A 15,613-nucleotide genomic window follows, 5' to 3' on the forward strand; every position below is an offset into this window, starting at 1 on the left:
GACAAAAACTGTACACAATATTCTAGGTGTGGTCTCACCAAAGTCCTGTATAAAAATAGCAAGCTTGGTTTATTCTCGTATACCAATTTCCTTGCCAAAATTGCACTTGATCTCCCAACTGCTTATCTAAAAGCTAATGTTTTGTGTTTCTTGTACAAGTACCCACAGGTTTCTCCGAATGTCAATACTTACAAGTTTTATGGCTTTTAAAAAATACTCTGCTTTTTATAAGACTTACCCAGCACCTTGTTGCCCACTCACTTAACCTTTACAGTGCATCTCTTTACAGCTTCTTTGTATCCGCCTCACAGCTTGCATTCCCACATAGTGTTTTATATCATTAGCAAACTTCGATACATGACTGTATTTTTTGTCTAAATTGTTAATATAGATTGTGAATAGCTGTGGTGCCAGCACAGATACAACAATCACAGCCCTCCGAATTGAAAATGCCCAACTTATCCTTACAACTTACTTCCTAAATGTTAACCCATCTTCTAACCCTGCTCCATGAGTCTTGTGTATTAGCATTTTGTTTTGTACGATGTCAAACATGTTTTGAAAACCCAAGTACATCTACTGCTGCTTCTTTTATCTACATTACTGGAAAAAAATCTCAAATTTGTCAAACTTTCGAAGACCACACCATGCTTTTTTAAGTTGGTTAATATTTTTTCCTTCCTAATACATGATGAACAGGTAATCGGTTTTAGGTGTCAGCTGAGGGATAAATATTAGCCAGATTTGCTGGGTGGGCTTCATTATCCTTCTTCAAAATACTGCCAAGGCATCTTTTACATCATCAGAAGTCACATGACATCAGCCTATAGTCCAACAGGTTTATTTGAAATCATAAGCTTGTGTGACTTCTGACTTGGTCCACCCCAGTCCAACACTGGCACCTCTACAACTTTTACATCCACAGACAGTGTGATTAAAGTAAAAGTACAGTTAATGTGCAATCTGGTGTTGATCAAGTATTGTAAAGGAATTCCTGATGAAATGTTTGCTCTTGCGCTGTGGGGAAAATTAACAGCAGTACTGACCTGAATTGCGTTTCTTATTGTCAATGGAGATGAACCTTATGCAGGGATTATTGACGATGTACTTTGCCACCCAAGGGACACTAATCCGCGTGCCGGCTTCATAGAAAAGGGCCAAAGCAAACCGTGAGGAATATCTTGCTGTTTCCAGTTGCAGCCTCTGTGATTCACTTATTACTACAATAAAGAAACATTATAAAAATCAAATGAAAAGAACAGTGTCATAAAATCAATGTTTTCTTTTAAGAAATGTGGGACACGTGCATAGTCAATATTTATTTGACTAAATTGCAACTGCATTACAGCTGTGCATCATCAAATATTTACGAGGAGGGGGCCTGAGTTGTAAACCAGCTCAAACTGATGGGGTGAGCTGTCTCTCTAAAGGCTGATAAGAGTCAACACTGAAATCAGTTTAAGTACTCTCAATTCTGCTCTCAGGGGACAGAACTCCATAGTGCAAAGACCACACTGCCAATTCGTCATCAGCACTAAACAATCATCTTAATCTGTCAGGCTCTTAATGTTTTGGAAATGGGCAGAAAACAAACAGATTAGTCAATCAAATGATTGGCTGAGAGAGCCCAAGGTATTAAACTTTTATTTTGACGCGTGTAGAAATACAGAGCTAATAGACACATGCTCTTAAGAAGTAGACCCTGAATGGACCAAAGGAGGATGCAGCCAATAGAGGTTAAAATGGGAGTAGATGCAGATCAGAAGGTCTGAAGGTGTTCAGTTTATGAACATAAAGGAATATTGATACACACCAGTTCAGGGTCACCAATATATCTTGCTTTAGTGGATCTAGAAGCTGCTTTATGTTCCAAATAGATTAACTTCACAGCAATCTATTTAAATTATTCAACTCACATGCATGTTAGGAACAAATTGTCATTAATTATTATTGGGTTATATGTAAAAATGTTAAAGCAATGAGGCCTGGCTTTGATTTTACCACAATGGATGAAAAGGCAATTTAAAAAAAATGTACGTATGTCTGTTAGATGTTATTGTCTAGCCAACAACACATGGTGTTAATAATTTAATCTTGTATTGCTTGTTCAAATCTGTCCTCAGATAGGGGATCTGCTTCCTCAATTGGATTTCATGTAGTTTTGCAGTGTGCTTGTATTGAATGGTTGTTGGATAGCTTTTTCTGTGATGAATACTGGGCAAGTTCTAACAGTACAGACTATTAGTTCATAGTGACGGCCGATTTTGCAGTTTAATTGTACCACTTGGGCCTACTGCTTGTTTTGGAATATATTGTGTTTGCACCATAAACTACAGATTGAGCAGGATTAACACTGTCACAAAATATTCTGTTCACTGATTTTTGTAAAGATGGTTTTGTGGAGGATACAGGAAAGGCTGAGTTATTCTAGGATTTGATGATGTTTCAAGTTAGGTTGCAATGCATGAGAGTGGAGTTATACTGCACATTGTGCATGGTGCAAAGCATTGATTCCTAAACAGTACAATTCTTGTCAGAAGAGTTTGGCATGATTTCACAAAATGTAATGGATGAGGAACTATTCATTTTTGTGCCAATTTGTGTACATATTCAAGTATCTGAGCAAATGTTAAGATGCATATGTGTACAATCATGATGTACACATGTCAAGATATACATGCACAAACTCTGAACACACATTTAGATACACATGCACATCCTGAACCTAACTCTATTACACATGGTAAAGTACTGACACAGAACACACATTAAGGCTCACACACACACAACTTTAAGTACATGTTAAGGTACAGCCATAGGCATTCTGCCTTGCTAGCTTAAAAATGAATGCGCAGAATAACTAGTTTCCCACTCTAAAACCAAGCAGTACAATCAACTAGTGCTCAGATTGTAACCAGAGAACATTAGGGAGTTGCATGTACGCCCACTCAACCTCATTACGATGCTCCGTTTGAATTGGTGAGAAGCTAAAAGCCATCAGAACTGCTGCACACAAGGAGTGATTGCATAAGCGCTTTGTCTATGGCTGATGCAATCTGGGAGTTGTTAGATACCCATTTAGCTTTACAAGCCAAATCTAAATGTTTGGCTGCTTTGCTTATGTTGTTGAGAAGGATCGGTTGCCAAAAATGTACAGTATTGGCTAAACTGTCCTCCTGAATCAATGATGGATTGCTATTTGTTAGTTTTAGATGCCTCTACAATCGTTAGCTATCAATATGAATACTTTAGTACTGAACAAAACATAGATTATCTATAAATCAATTACTAACTTGTAAAATGTCAACTGATAAACAGTTATTTTATATTGGTAAAGTTTTGATTGTAGCAGTCCTTTATCTTTAACAAAGTATTAATTAAGTTAGAAATAAACCAGTCAGAATGTCCATCAAATAGCTGATAGAAGGGTGGTTATGTAATAAATTAAACATTATATGCTATAATTACAGTCTATTTCAGATTTATTCAACCATTGTTCCTTTAACATGGGTTTTCTATTCATTCAGTGCATGTGGATAACCAATGAACAATCCTCAGTCACAATGTTCATGAATCACTGTTTTGGTTCTGATTTTGACTCTTATTTTAAGTGCAAATTTATTTCTAATGGTTTACTGAATAAAACACTGAAATTTGCCATTCTTTGTTGCCAAACTGCTTATATGTTTTTGAACTTGGCTGACTGATGTGGGAAATCAGACATTGCTTCACAGATTGGCTCAAATATACTGCTTTCATTAACTAATAATCCAGATGTTTATTGAATTGATGAGTACAAAACCATCTGATGTAGGGCTGTATTAGCATTTAAATAATGTGCTCACATTTGCAATTTTATGTTTATGAGAAAGAAGAGGAAGCACTGCACTTTTATAGAAGCTTTCATGACCTTATGATGTCCCAAAGCGCTTTCTGGTCAATGCTGTGCTTTTTAAATGTAGTCACTGTTGTAATGTGAAAAATTTGGTAGTCTAATTTGTACAGTACAAATTCCCAGGATACTGAGGCAAACTCCCCTGGTCTCCTTCAAAATAGCGTACAGGACCATTTATACACAACTGAGAGAACATACGGAACCTCAGTTATCCAAAAGTAACTTCTTAAAGACTGCACTGGAGGGAAAGCTTAAATCTCCATTGCAGAGGCTGAACTCTCAATCTTCAGACTCAGAGATGAGAGTATCAATGCTAAGGATTGATACCTTAGTTGGATCAGGTGAAGGGTGGATGTAATGGAGATGCACATGGAGGAGATGATAGTACATGCCAGTTGGACATTACTATTAATGAGGCAAGATGTGTGTTTGGTGCTGAATTTAATTTCTAAACAACGGTGTGGGTTAATGCGATGCTTAGAGCACAGTGTCCTGGAAACAGAAAATTGCAATATCTGAACCAGCAATATAAAAAGTCTCTAACTAAATAACTTAATAAATAATATAAATATAAACAGAAATGACATAGTATTCAACATGGTATTGAATTTATCCAGCAAGTAGCTACATAACTGAAGGGATCATAAAGATCTGAATCTCAATCTATGGGACAGTGCAGTGTTGGATGATGTCAGCCAGGGTAGTAGTGGGCACTGTGATTGGCAAACTCAGTGAAGGAAAGTCACTTGGAGTTCCTGTCCCTGATTGCTACTCAGTGAAATACAGAAACCTATTGTGTGGATTGGATGAGACTCATCCACAGTGCACTTCAACTGAGATTCAGTGAGTAGCAGTCTCACCTCTAAGTCCCATTCCAGAAACTTCAGAGCATTATCCAGGCTAACACTCCAACAGTAATTCTTCTGTTGTGTGGTTTTGTGCCCATATCTCAGAGTTTCAGTTTAAGACAGACTGGTGAAGGCAAGGTCAAAAAATATCTTTAGGCCTGGGCTTCATTGGAATGCCACTTATATATTAAAACTAAATAATACAATACATGATTTTCAATGAAATACCAGACTCTTGTCTTAATGATACATATTTATAGATTCTTCCACAAACTCTATGGGTTTCTCTTTCCTCTTCACTCTGCTCACACTGTGCCATTTATAAACTGTGAGGAGCAGCATCAACTGAGATTGCTCCAGACTCCTAAAGCCCTGATACAACATACTGTGGAAGTGACATTCTTGGAAATGGTGTCTTTGAGATGAGACATGAATCTGCCTTCTCAGGTGGATGTGAAGGTATTATTTGAACTCCTGACGAGAACTCTAACCTAGTGTCCCAACTGCCTTCAATCAAAATAAGAGTGGCATTTTTGTTGATACATACTTTATGGAGAAAAGCCACTAACTTAGTTATAGAGTCATAGAGATGTATTGCATGGAAACAGACCCTTCGGTCCAATCCCTCCATGCTGACCAGATATCCCAACCCAATCTAGTCCCACCTGCCAGCACCCAGCCCATATCCCTCCAAACCCTTCCTATTCATATACCCATCCAAATGCCTCTTAAATGTTGCAATTGTACCAGCTTCCACCACTTCCTCTGGCAGCTCATTCCATACACAATTCTTTTCATTCATAATAAATATGGAGTCATCAGATAGAGATTTCCCCTACTGACCTCTAAAATAAAAGCTAAGACATTATTTTCAAATCAGTGAGGTGCAATATTCTGGATGGCACTAATAAACATAGATTTTGTAAATTGTATCATTCCCAAGTACAATTTTCCCTAATGTTCCTCTTGGGGTTCTGTTGTCAGCCGGTCAGTATCTTATGCAAGTGACCATGTTTTGAGATGTTGCTGTCATTGTCCCTCCTCACCAATTTCCACACACAATAAATGAGACCGTCTTTCATGGGAAAGAGACAGCGGACATGTGGTTTCACTCAGGTCCTTCTGTAGTTCTGCATTTACACTGTAACATTAGCAGCATGGGTTGTAACAACTTAATAACAAAAAGGCATTGGTAAACTTGGAGTAACGGGTAAAAATGTTTGACTTCAATGGAAACAAAAATAAGGAGAGATAATAAAAAAAGGTCACTGACTCACTATTATCCTAACCTACAAAGCCTGACGTTTCCCTGCTGTGTGTTTTCTATATTGCAGAATATTAGAACATAGCTGGCCCCAGTTAAAGTTTTCTTTTTGACTTGTTCATCAAGTCAATAGGTTAGGCTTTTGCCCAAAATGTCGATTTTCCTGCTTCTTGGATGCTGCCTGAACTGCTGTGCTCTTCCAGCACCACTAATCCAGAATCTGGTTTCCAGCATCTGCAGTCATTGTTTTTAACTCGTTGATTTTAACCCTACTAAGAATCCTCTTGCAAGGATGCCTGCATTGAAGAAGTTTTCCTCCTCTCTCTACAAGAATCTCAGGGAGTCCCTCTTCCACTGCAACTCCTTGGTCATTTCCTCTGCCCTGAAGCTCTTCTATGCTACTTTCTCCCCACCCCCACCCTCCTCTCACTTATCTCTCCACCCTTCAGGCTTTCTGCCTGTATTTCTGATGAAGGGCTTTTGCCCGAAATGTCGATTTTACTGCTCCTTGGATGCTGCCTGAACTGCTGTGCTCTTCCAGCACCACTAATCCAGAATCTGGTTTCCAGCATCTGCAGTCATTGTTTTTACCAAGTCAATAGGTTAGCCAAGCCAGGAAAAGCACAAATTGACCAATAGTGGGTACAATCTCTTAAATGGCCCTAATCTTACATGTAATTGATTGGTAAAGACAAAGACTTACTCTGAAATTGCAGTAGGACATCATTCAGATTACAGGATAACTATTGTTGACTTGTGTTTCAGTAGAAAAGTAAAATCTAAAGCGCACAAAGTACCGCTAGCAACAGTGATGAATTTAGAAATGACTGAGCGATCAAGGCATGAGCTAGATTTCCAAGTGGAGTCTAGGGACAAGTGCCCTCCCACACAACATTATATTTAGAATTCTGACAAAGTACAATTTATGTTTTTTAGCAGCCTGCTGTCATTCTGCTTCCAAGTAAGAGTATGCTTTTTTTTCTGGAAGGTCTGACATATAATGTCGAAAAATAACTAGTTACAGGCATTTTAAGTGTGCAGGCAATTCTTTTGCCGAGCATTCAACATGTAATCTGTGGGCTCAGTATATATGGATGGGAGGATCGGTGCACAGGGTCCTGTCATGTTCAATATACTTCCTCTGTTTTCTGCTGGTCAGCTGTTGACTATGTAAATTATGGGAGAGTCTGGAAGAAAGATCAGGAAGATACTGGAAGGAAGGTTGTCAGAGGGAGTGTGAATTGAAGCTCAGGAGGATTGAGTCATACAGAGCTACTTATGACACAGAAAGAAGCCATTCAGCCCACTGAGTCCATACTAGCAAACCAGTCAGTTCCATTCCTTTGCTCTATCCTATAGCCCCTAGAAGTTTAGTTCATGCAAGTGCACATCCAATTTCCTTTTGAAATTCTTGATAATCTTTTCTGCTTCCACCATGCCTATAGTTAGTAAATTTCAGGTCATTACCACTCGCTGACATTCTACCTCACATTCCTGCTGCATTTCCTGCCCAAGAACTTAAATGTGTTCCCTAGTCCATGCACCATCATCAACGAATGGGGGGCAGCTTTCCTTTGTCTATTTACATGTTATTATCTTGTAAACGTCTGTCAAACTGTCCTTCCATCTTGTATGGCCCATGCAGAACAAGCCAAAATTCTCCAGTTTAACCTGTCGTCACTGCCAGGCTTTCAACCTCTTACTTTCATTAGCATGGGTGAATACCCATTATCAACTAGCTCGCATTCACTGACACAGTCTTGTGCAGCAAAACCAGACAGCATGTGTATACACTAAACTAACTACATGCATGAGGCATGTAACTGGCAAGGGGTAGATGTCTCGAAGCTCAAGTGAGTTCCAAACTTTCTTCAGTACTTCATAACCAAGTTGTTTCTTTGCTCAAATGCTTACAGTGCAAGGGATGAAGCCTGATTGGGTTAACAAGCCTGCCCAAGTGAGACAGGTACACTTGCTCTCACCAGAAAACCTCACCACGGTGAGTAAGTGGGGCTTAACTCAAAAGGGGCCTCCACTCAAAAAGTTCAGATAGTAGTGGAAGGTTAGGTGGAAAGGAAGAGTAGAGGGAGAAATTTAAAGGGTTCAGTCATCAGGAACCCTGGAAGAATCCTTGGGAATAGACAGGGAGGAAATTGGGATGTACAGAAGACAATCACAGTGATGGAGCGTGGGGTCACATGAAAGGATGGGGAACATAATGGGATAGTTAAGCGTGTTAGAGAGAGAAAAAGAGCAGGCAGATTGAATAAGGAATAGTGTTAAGCTCAGGCCATGCATTTTACTTATTTACTCTCACTTGCATTTTTACAATGAATGACACAGTAAAGCTTCAACTGTCGCCACACTCTGGTGCCATTTTGAATAGTTTAAGAATAAAAAGGATAAAAGGTATCACTGAGACAGAGTCCTGAACCCGGAGTCAGTGACACCTGTTGCAGATTGCAGAGGGTCAGAGAGATGCCAGAGGAAAGGAGAAGGCCATCTACAGGGATGGGGGAGAATCTAGGGCAGAATGGGAGGAGATAAGTGAACACATCAAACAATACTGTCTTGCTCCTAAATCAGCTTGTAAAAGGAAACATTGCGGAGATGCATACTATAAATGTGGGGGCTGAGATCTGTTTGCAAGTGTTCCTGCACAAACAAATACAGCTGAGGGAATCAGAACACAAACTGGAAAAAAACATTGCATGAACACTCAATTAAGGCCTTAGCACTGAAGGGAAAGCACTCACTGGACAATAAAGGGGAATACGCTGTACCAACCTGAGTGATTCATCTCACTAAGACTCCCCAGCGGAGGGGGTGATGACAAGAGTTGGCGGGGTGGGGGGGGGGGGGGGGGTGCCTTCTGTGGGAAGCTGTTTTCCACATGCAACTGTTCCCAGGCCAATGTTTCAGAATGTTAAGGGCATTGGGGATGAAGCCTTTACACGGTCACGTGTATGGAAAGCAATGCAAAGCTCAAGGCTGCAAAGCTGTTGCACTGGTGGTTGTGGAGGATCTCCCTCTCCAGAAGTGACAGGACATCAGGTTTTCACCCAAGACATGAACAGCTCAGTGATGACCCAAACAGCAGCTGGACTATGTTAAGATCTTAAATGGAAAGCAAACACACAGTCCCTGATATTCTAGCACTCAATGACCGCAGTTTCGAGAATGGTGATTATTTGCTGTGCCCTAGCTGGAGCTGTGCTCTATGGTGTTTAGAAGGATGAGGGTGATCAAATTGTAACTTATAGGCTTCTGAGGATTGAGTGGATGTGGAGATGATGTTTCCACCAGTAGGAGAGACTAGGATTCTAGGGCACAGCCTTAAAGTGAAGGAAACTTTAAAACAAAGAATGGGGAGAAATCTCTTCAGCCAGAGGGGTGAATCCGTGGAGCTCATTGCTGCAGTGTCTTTAAGGCAGAGATAGGTTCTCGATTAGTAAGGGAATCAGGGGTTAAGGGAAGAAAGCAGGAGAATGAGAAACGTATCAGCCATTATCAAATGGAGCAGACTCAATTGGCTGAATGGCTTTACTTTGCTGCTATATCTTATGATATTATGGACAGGGTGAGAGCTTAGAAGAGGAGGAAATGGACCAGCCATCTACTCCATCAATAGAGATGAAAGAGAATCTGATGGAGATGCTGAGTGAGTTTGCCTCTGCATCTCTGTCAACTCATTAATGATCAAGTTCAGAGACTCCTCATCTCTCCCTGGAAGGACCTATTTTCCAGCAGTGCTCAGAATGTCAGCAACCTTGGCCAGTAGTTTCTCCCTTAGCTGTAGGTCCATGTCAGAGATGTTCTCCCCAGAATCTCACCCTTAGCCCTCTCTGGATGGATCACCTACTGAGAGTGAAGAAGTGGGAGAATGGGAGAGATGGTGCACTGTCTCTGACTGCTCCACCTCAGCATGTGGTTCATATGGCTAGACCTCTTCATTTTTATTGTCCTGGCTTGAGAGTTGGATATGGAGGCTATTATAGGCAAGCCCAGATGTACAGGGACAGCCAGGAGTAGCAAAAGGAGGCTTTCTCACTAGGTGGCTGTTGCTATCTAATCTTCTATTCAGCTTGATTATCTACTTCTCACAAGGGTCAAGAGCCTAATGTCAAGCATGCCATCTCTCCTCTTAGTGCAGTCCATGCGTATTGTCCATACTGTTCTTCTGTAGAAAGAGAGACATGTTAAGAGACATTAGTATGAGCACTTCCCTTGAATTTCTGGGCACAGGGAGAACTACGAATCCCCAGAGCTGTGATTTTTTTGTATGTTCTTGTACTTCAAAAAGAATGCAGTATGGGGGTGTCAGGAGTTAAAATAATTCAGTGTCAAAGAGCTGGAGTTGATGTAAGTCTATAAAGTACAATATGAAATGTGTGTTTCTCTCTGAGAACACTGAGGTGTTCAACCTGAAGACACCTCTCGTGGTCGAGCTTTTGTGCCAGCTCTTGGTGCGAAGCGAGAAGATGGGTATGTGGTAGTTGTGGTGGAAGGTGGTGACGACATGTGAGCTGCTGAGTGTTGGAGCTCCCTTTATGTTTTAAGGATGAATCCCGGCAGAGGCAAATGGGACCAGTTTAGTTTGGGAAACTTGATTGGTGTGAATGAGTTTTATTTGAGAAGGACAATGATGGCAAATTTGAATGGGAGAGAAAACAGCATCAGGGGAAAAAGAAACATTAACAACATCAGTTAATGGGCAAACATCAATTAGGTCCCATGGATAAGGCAATAGAGTCATAGAGATGTACAGCATGGAAACAGACCCTTCGGTCCAACCCGTCTATGCTGACCAGATATCCCACCTGCCAGCACCCGGCCCATATCCCTCCAATCCCTTCCTATTCATATACCCATCCAAATGCCTTTTAAATGTTGCAATTGTACCAGCCTCCACCACTTCCTCTGGCAGCTCATTCCATACATGTACCACCCTCTGTGTGAAATAGTTACCCCTTAGGTTGCTTTTATATCTTTCCTCTCTCACCCTAAACCTATGACCTCCAGTTCTGGACTCCCCCACCCCAGGGAAAAGACTTTGTCTATTTATCCTAACCATGCCCCTCATAATTTTATAAACCTCTCCTGACCCTAAACCTCTATAAGGTCACCCCTCAACCTCCAACTCTCCAGGGAAAACAGCCCCAGCCTGTTCAGCCTCTCCCTATAGCTCAAATCCTCCAACCCTGGCAACATCCTTGTAAATCTCTTCTGAACCCTTTCAAGTTTCACAACATCTTTCCGATAGGAAGACCAGAACTGCACGCAATATTCCTTGAGGATGCAAGATGTTAAAGGATGGAGAAATATATGAGGTCACATCCAGAGCATGGGGTACCTTAGGCTATAAGACGTAAAGTTAGTGAGTACTGTTGTTCATAAGAGCAAACCATTTTGTCTAATTTCATTTATTTGCTACGTAAATGTTGGCATTAATCCATTTTGAAGTAAATAGGCTGACAACTCTGTTAAAATGGTTGTGTGTCTGTTATCTCTGATTTTGTTTAACCTTATGTTGCTCAGCTGGATCTCCCAATAGAATTTACTTTCTTATCCTGGGAACTAAAATCATTACAGAGAAATAAATCACTTAAAAAAAAACTGTGCAAGAGCAGGTTAGGAAGCTGAAGTCTGTATTCTTACTGTCCGTCCTAACCTGCTGTATCTAATTTTGTATACAGTTATCGATTACAAAAAAATACTCTTCATGTTTCCTACTGCTATGGGCGGGATTGCCTAACTGCTTGCTCACACCATAAAAATAAAAGAACTCTGGAAGCTATCTGAAAACAGTCTTACAAGTTACAGAATACAATCAGGGCTACAACATTCTACAAAGTTATTCTAGGAGATAGACAATAATCTCACAATGCCTATCACCAATTAGATGATGATCATGTCCTGTACAGTGAACAATCATGTTCTTTGCTGGGTAGATATACCCTATGCTAGTAGGTAGAAATTTCCAGGATTTTATTCCAGCAATGAATGAAGCAATGTGATATATTGACATGATACACAAGATAGAGTGTTATACACGATGAACTGTAACTGTTGAGGGAAATCCTGTCAAAGACGCCTTGATGAGTTGCTACTGTGCCTCCCGAAGGTCACACACGGCAACCAATATTCCATTGGTGGAGTGGGCAGCTGTCTAAGGTGAAGGATAGGCTTACCTCCTTAGTTGGCTGCAGCAAAGCTGGAATGATTTTTAAATATATCGCTATACCTTACTTCAATACAAATGTAGTTAACTTGTTCATCAGAAACAATTAAGGAACCAATTTTCTTGAGGAAGAGCAATTTTATTATTTGCTTACCCCCAGGAAAAATAATAATGATGTAACATTGAATATATACACAAACACAGGTGCAATAATTAAAAGGGAATAGTGTTGCATCCAAAAAGGAAGATAAAACAATGCAGTTTAATGTCCTTAGCTTATTCTTGAGATGTTAGGATTTAACTTGAAACTCAGTTGGATCTATGGCAGCCTAAAATATGGCAGATATCTTCGAATTCTTACTCATCAGATGCTTCTCTGCAGTTGTATTATCACGAAGTGTTTTGTGTTTCAGGAGTCTGAGAGGAAGCAGGGAGAGAGAGATTTACTTCTCCACTTCCAGTTACAAATCCATCTCTCTGCTCTATCCAAAACAAAAGTCAGTTCTCCAAAATACAGCTGTTTTGTGTAATAACATGTTTTAGGCTTTTTTCAAATTGGTTAATCATAAGTGTTTTTTTAAAATCTCCGATGTGTGAACTTTTCAAAAAGGTACAAACCAAACAGGAGATACAGACATGGTTGATTATATCTTTAACAATATGTTGATTTCAGTTCAGACTGGCTCTTGTTTATTCATGATTTCATGAGGGTTGGCTCGCATTGTTCTCAGGTGATCGCAGTGGCCATTTTAAAGTCAGTTTTCTGACCTTATTTAAAACCATGCAAGTCCCAGACATTAAAACCAGATGATGCAAGTTGAAAAATGATAGTCCATAATTTTGTTGCTTTTGTGACATTGAAACGCTGATCAATGGTTGTCAAGCGCTGTAGTAAAATCTAAAATATGGGAACTTCAGTGTGCATGGTTAAATAGGGGCTAGTGCCAATAACACTGCATGAGTAATCCTGAACCCCAGTTAGTGTTCTGAGGACTTGGCTTCAAATCCCACAATGGCAGATGATGAAATCTGAATTCAATGGAAATCTTGAATAAAAAGTTAGACTAATGGCAACCATGGAACTGCTGCTGATTGTCAACAAGGCTCTTTAGACCCAGGACCACTTCTATCTAGAAAGACAAGGGCACCACCACTTGTAGGTTTTACCAACCTGACTTGGAAACATATTGCCATCCTCAGTGGCATTGGGCCAAAATCCTGGGATTCACTCCCGAATAGTATTGTGGCTCTAGTAACAGCAAATGGAGTACAGCGATTCAAGAAGACAGCTCACCACCACCCTTTCAAGGGCGACTATGGATGGGCAATAAATGCTGACCCAGCCAGTGACACCCACATCCTACAAGTGAATGAAACAAAACCCACCTGGTTCACTGATGTCTTTTAGAGAAGGAAATCTGCCATCTCCACTTGGTCTGGCCTACATGTGTTTACAGATCCAAAGATTACATTACAGTGTGGAAACAGGCCCTTCGGCCCAACAAGTCCACACCGACCCGCCGAAGCGCAACCCACCCATACCCCTACATTTACCCCTTACCTAACACTACAGGCAATTTAGCATGGCCAATTCACCTGACCTGCACATCTTTGTGACTGTGGGAGGAAACCGGAGCACCTGGAGGAAACCCACGCGGAGAACGTGCAAACTCCACACAGTCAGTCGCCTGAGGCGGGAATTGAACCCGGGTCTCTGGTGCTGTGAGGCAGCAGTGCTACCACTGTGCCACCGTGCTGCCCACTCATAGCAACATGAGTCACAGAGGTCTATACAGAAAAAGGCCCTTTGGCCCATTACATCCAATCAAGAACAACCTAATTATTCTAATTACCTTTTCCTGCACTTGGCCCTTGGCATTGCAAGCGTGCGTATAAATACTTCGTAATTGTTAAGAGGGTTTCTGCTTCTAACACCCTTACAAGTAGGGAGTTCCAGATACCCACTATTCTCGGAGTGAAATGTTCTTTTCCTCATAAACTTCTTGCCCTTTACCTAAAATCTATGCTTCCTGGCAACTGATTCTTCTCCCAAGGGGAAATGTTCCTTTAGGTTACTCTGCCTATACCCCTCATAATTTTACACATTCCAATCATGTTCCCCTTCAGTATCCTCTGCTCCAAGGAAAACAACCCCAGTTTGTCTAATCTCTCCTCACAACTGAAACTCTCCCACCCAGACAACATGTTGGTAAATCTCCTCTGCACCTTCTCCAATGCAATCACGTTGTTCCTTTAATGTGAATTTCACAGCTGCACACAATACCCCAGGAATGCCCAAACCAACAGTTCCAGCAAAGCCTCCCTGCTCTTAAACTCTACGCCTTGGCTAATGAATCCATATGCCCTCTTAACCACTTTATATACCTGTCCTGCTACCTTAAGGAACCAATGGACATACACACCAAAGTCCCTCTGATCCCAGGGTCCTATCATTTATCATGCATTCCCTTGCCCTGCCTGTCCTGCCCAATCCGTCATCTCACATTTATCTGGATTGAATTCCACTTTTCATTGATCCAGCCCATCTACATCCTTAGGTTACAGCCTAAGACTATGTAAGACCCCACCAACTTCAGTATCATCTGCAAACTTACTGATCAACCTTCTACCTACAGCCTACATTGGTTGATTTGTAATTCCAATTAAAGATGGGCAATAATTGCCTGTCTAACCATCAACGCCCAGCTCCTATGAATGAATATTTTAAAACTACACTACAACTCACCATTACTGTAGCCCTAGCCTCTGTATATTTCCAAACTCTGACAATTTTGTAAGGAAGTCTCAGCCAAAACCAGTCAATAGTTTGACATCATTGAAAGTCTCCCAAAAAAAGGCCTGCAACTATTCCAAAGAAATAATCTTTTACACAAAGCAATGATCAGAAAGACTTTTTGAAGAAAATTCACAGTTGAAAGATAAATTTCAAAGCTTACTTTTTATATATAATATCAATATATAAGATCAAACAATCAATATACCCTACTTAAAATTGTGACTCTCAGAAAACATCAAGCTCATTTTAAAATGTTTCTGCTTCACATTTTTATGCAATATTGTGGAGGAAGAAAACAAAACAGAAGTTGCTGGAAAAGCTCAGCAGGTCAGACAGCATCTGTGCAGAGAAATCAGAGTTAATGTTTCATGTCTGGCGACCCTTCCTCAGAACTGGGGGAAAAATTAGCTGTGAAAGGATTTAAATAGACAACCTCAAATACCATTGAATTGATGGAAATTACTTGTGTGTTGAAGTGCTGGCGATCAGCTTTAAAGCAGTTAGCTGGCACCATTTTCACAGATTAGTTTGAAAAGTGTAGACTGGACAATGAGGAGTTGTTTATTTTTATTGTCTGACCATGAAATGATCATTTTGCAATCACACGATAGTTGGAGTATAACCTTTA

General features: G+C 40.5%; 1 protein-coding gene across 7 annotated transcripts in view; it reads right to left on the reverse strand.

Annotated features, from left to right (window-relative positions):
• The window catches only part of rnls (renalase, FAD-dependent amine oxidase), a 160,886-nt gene that overhangs the window by 9,527 nt on the left and 135,746 nt on the right, over window positions 1-15,613 (reverse strand). For all 7 annotated transcript variants that reach the window (XM_043712402.1, XM_043712401.1, XM_043712399.1 and 4 more), the window contains exon 5: window positions 1,047-1,220. In XM_043712402.1, coding sequence (XP_043568337.1) covers window positions 1,047-1,220 — 174 coding nt within the window. The remainder of the gene's footprint in view (window positions 1-1,046; window positions 1,221-15,613) is intronic.

This window comes from Chiloscyllium plagiosum, chromosome 22 (assembly GCF_004010195.1).
Source record: "Chiloscyllium plagiosum isolate BGI_BamShark_2017 chromosome 22, ASM401019v2, whole genome shotgun sequence".
NCBI lineage: Eukaryota > Metazoa > Chordata > Chondrichthyes > Orectolobiformes > Hemiscylliidae > Chiloscyllium > Chiloscyllium plagiosum.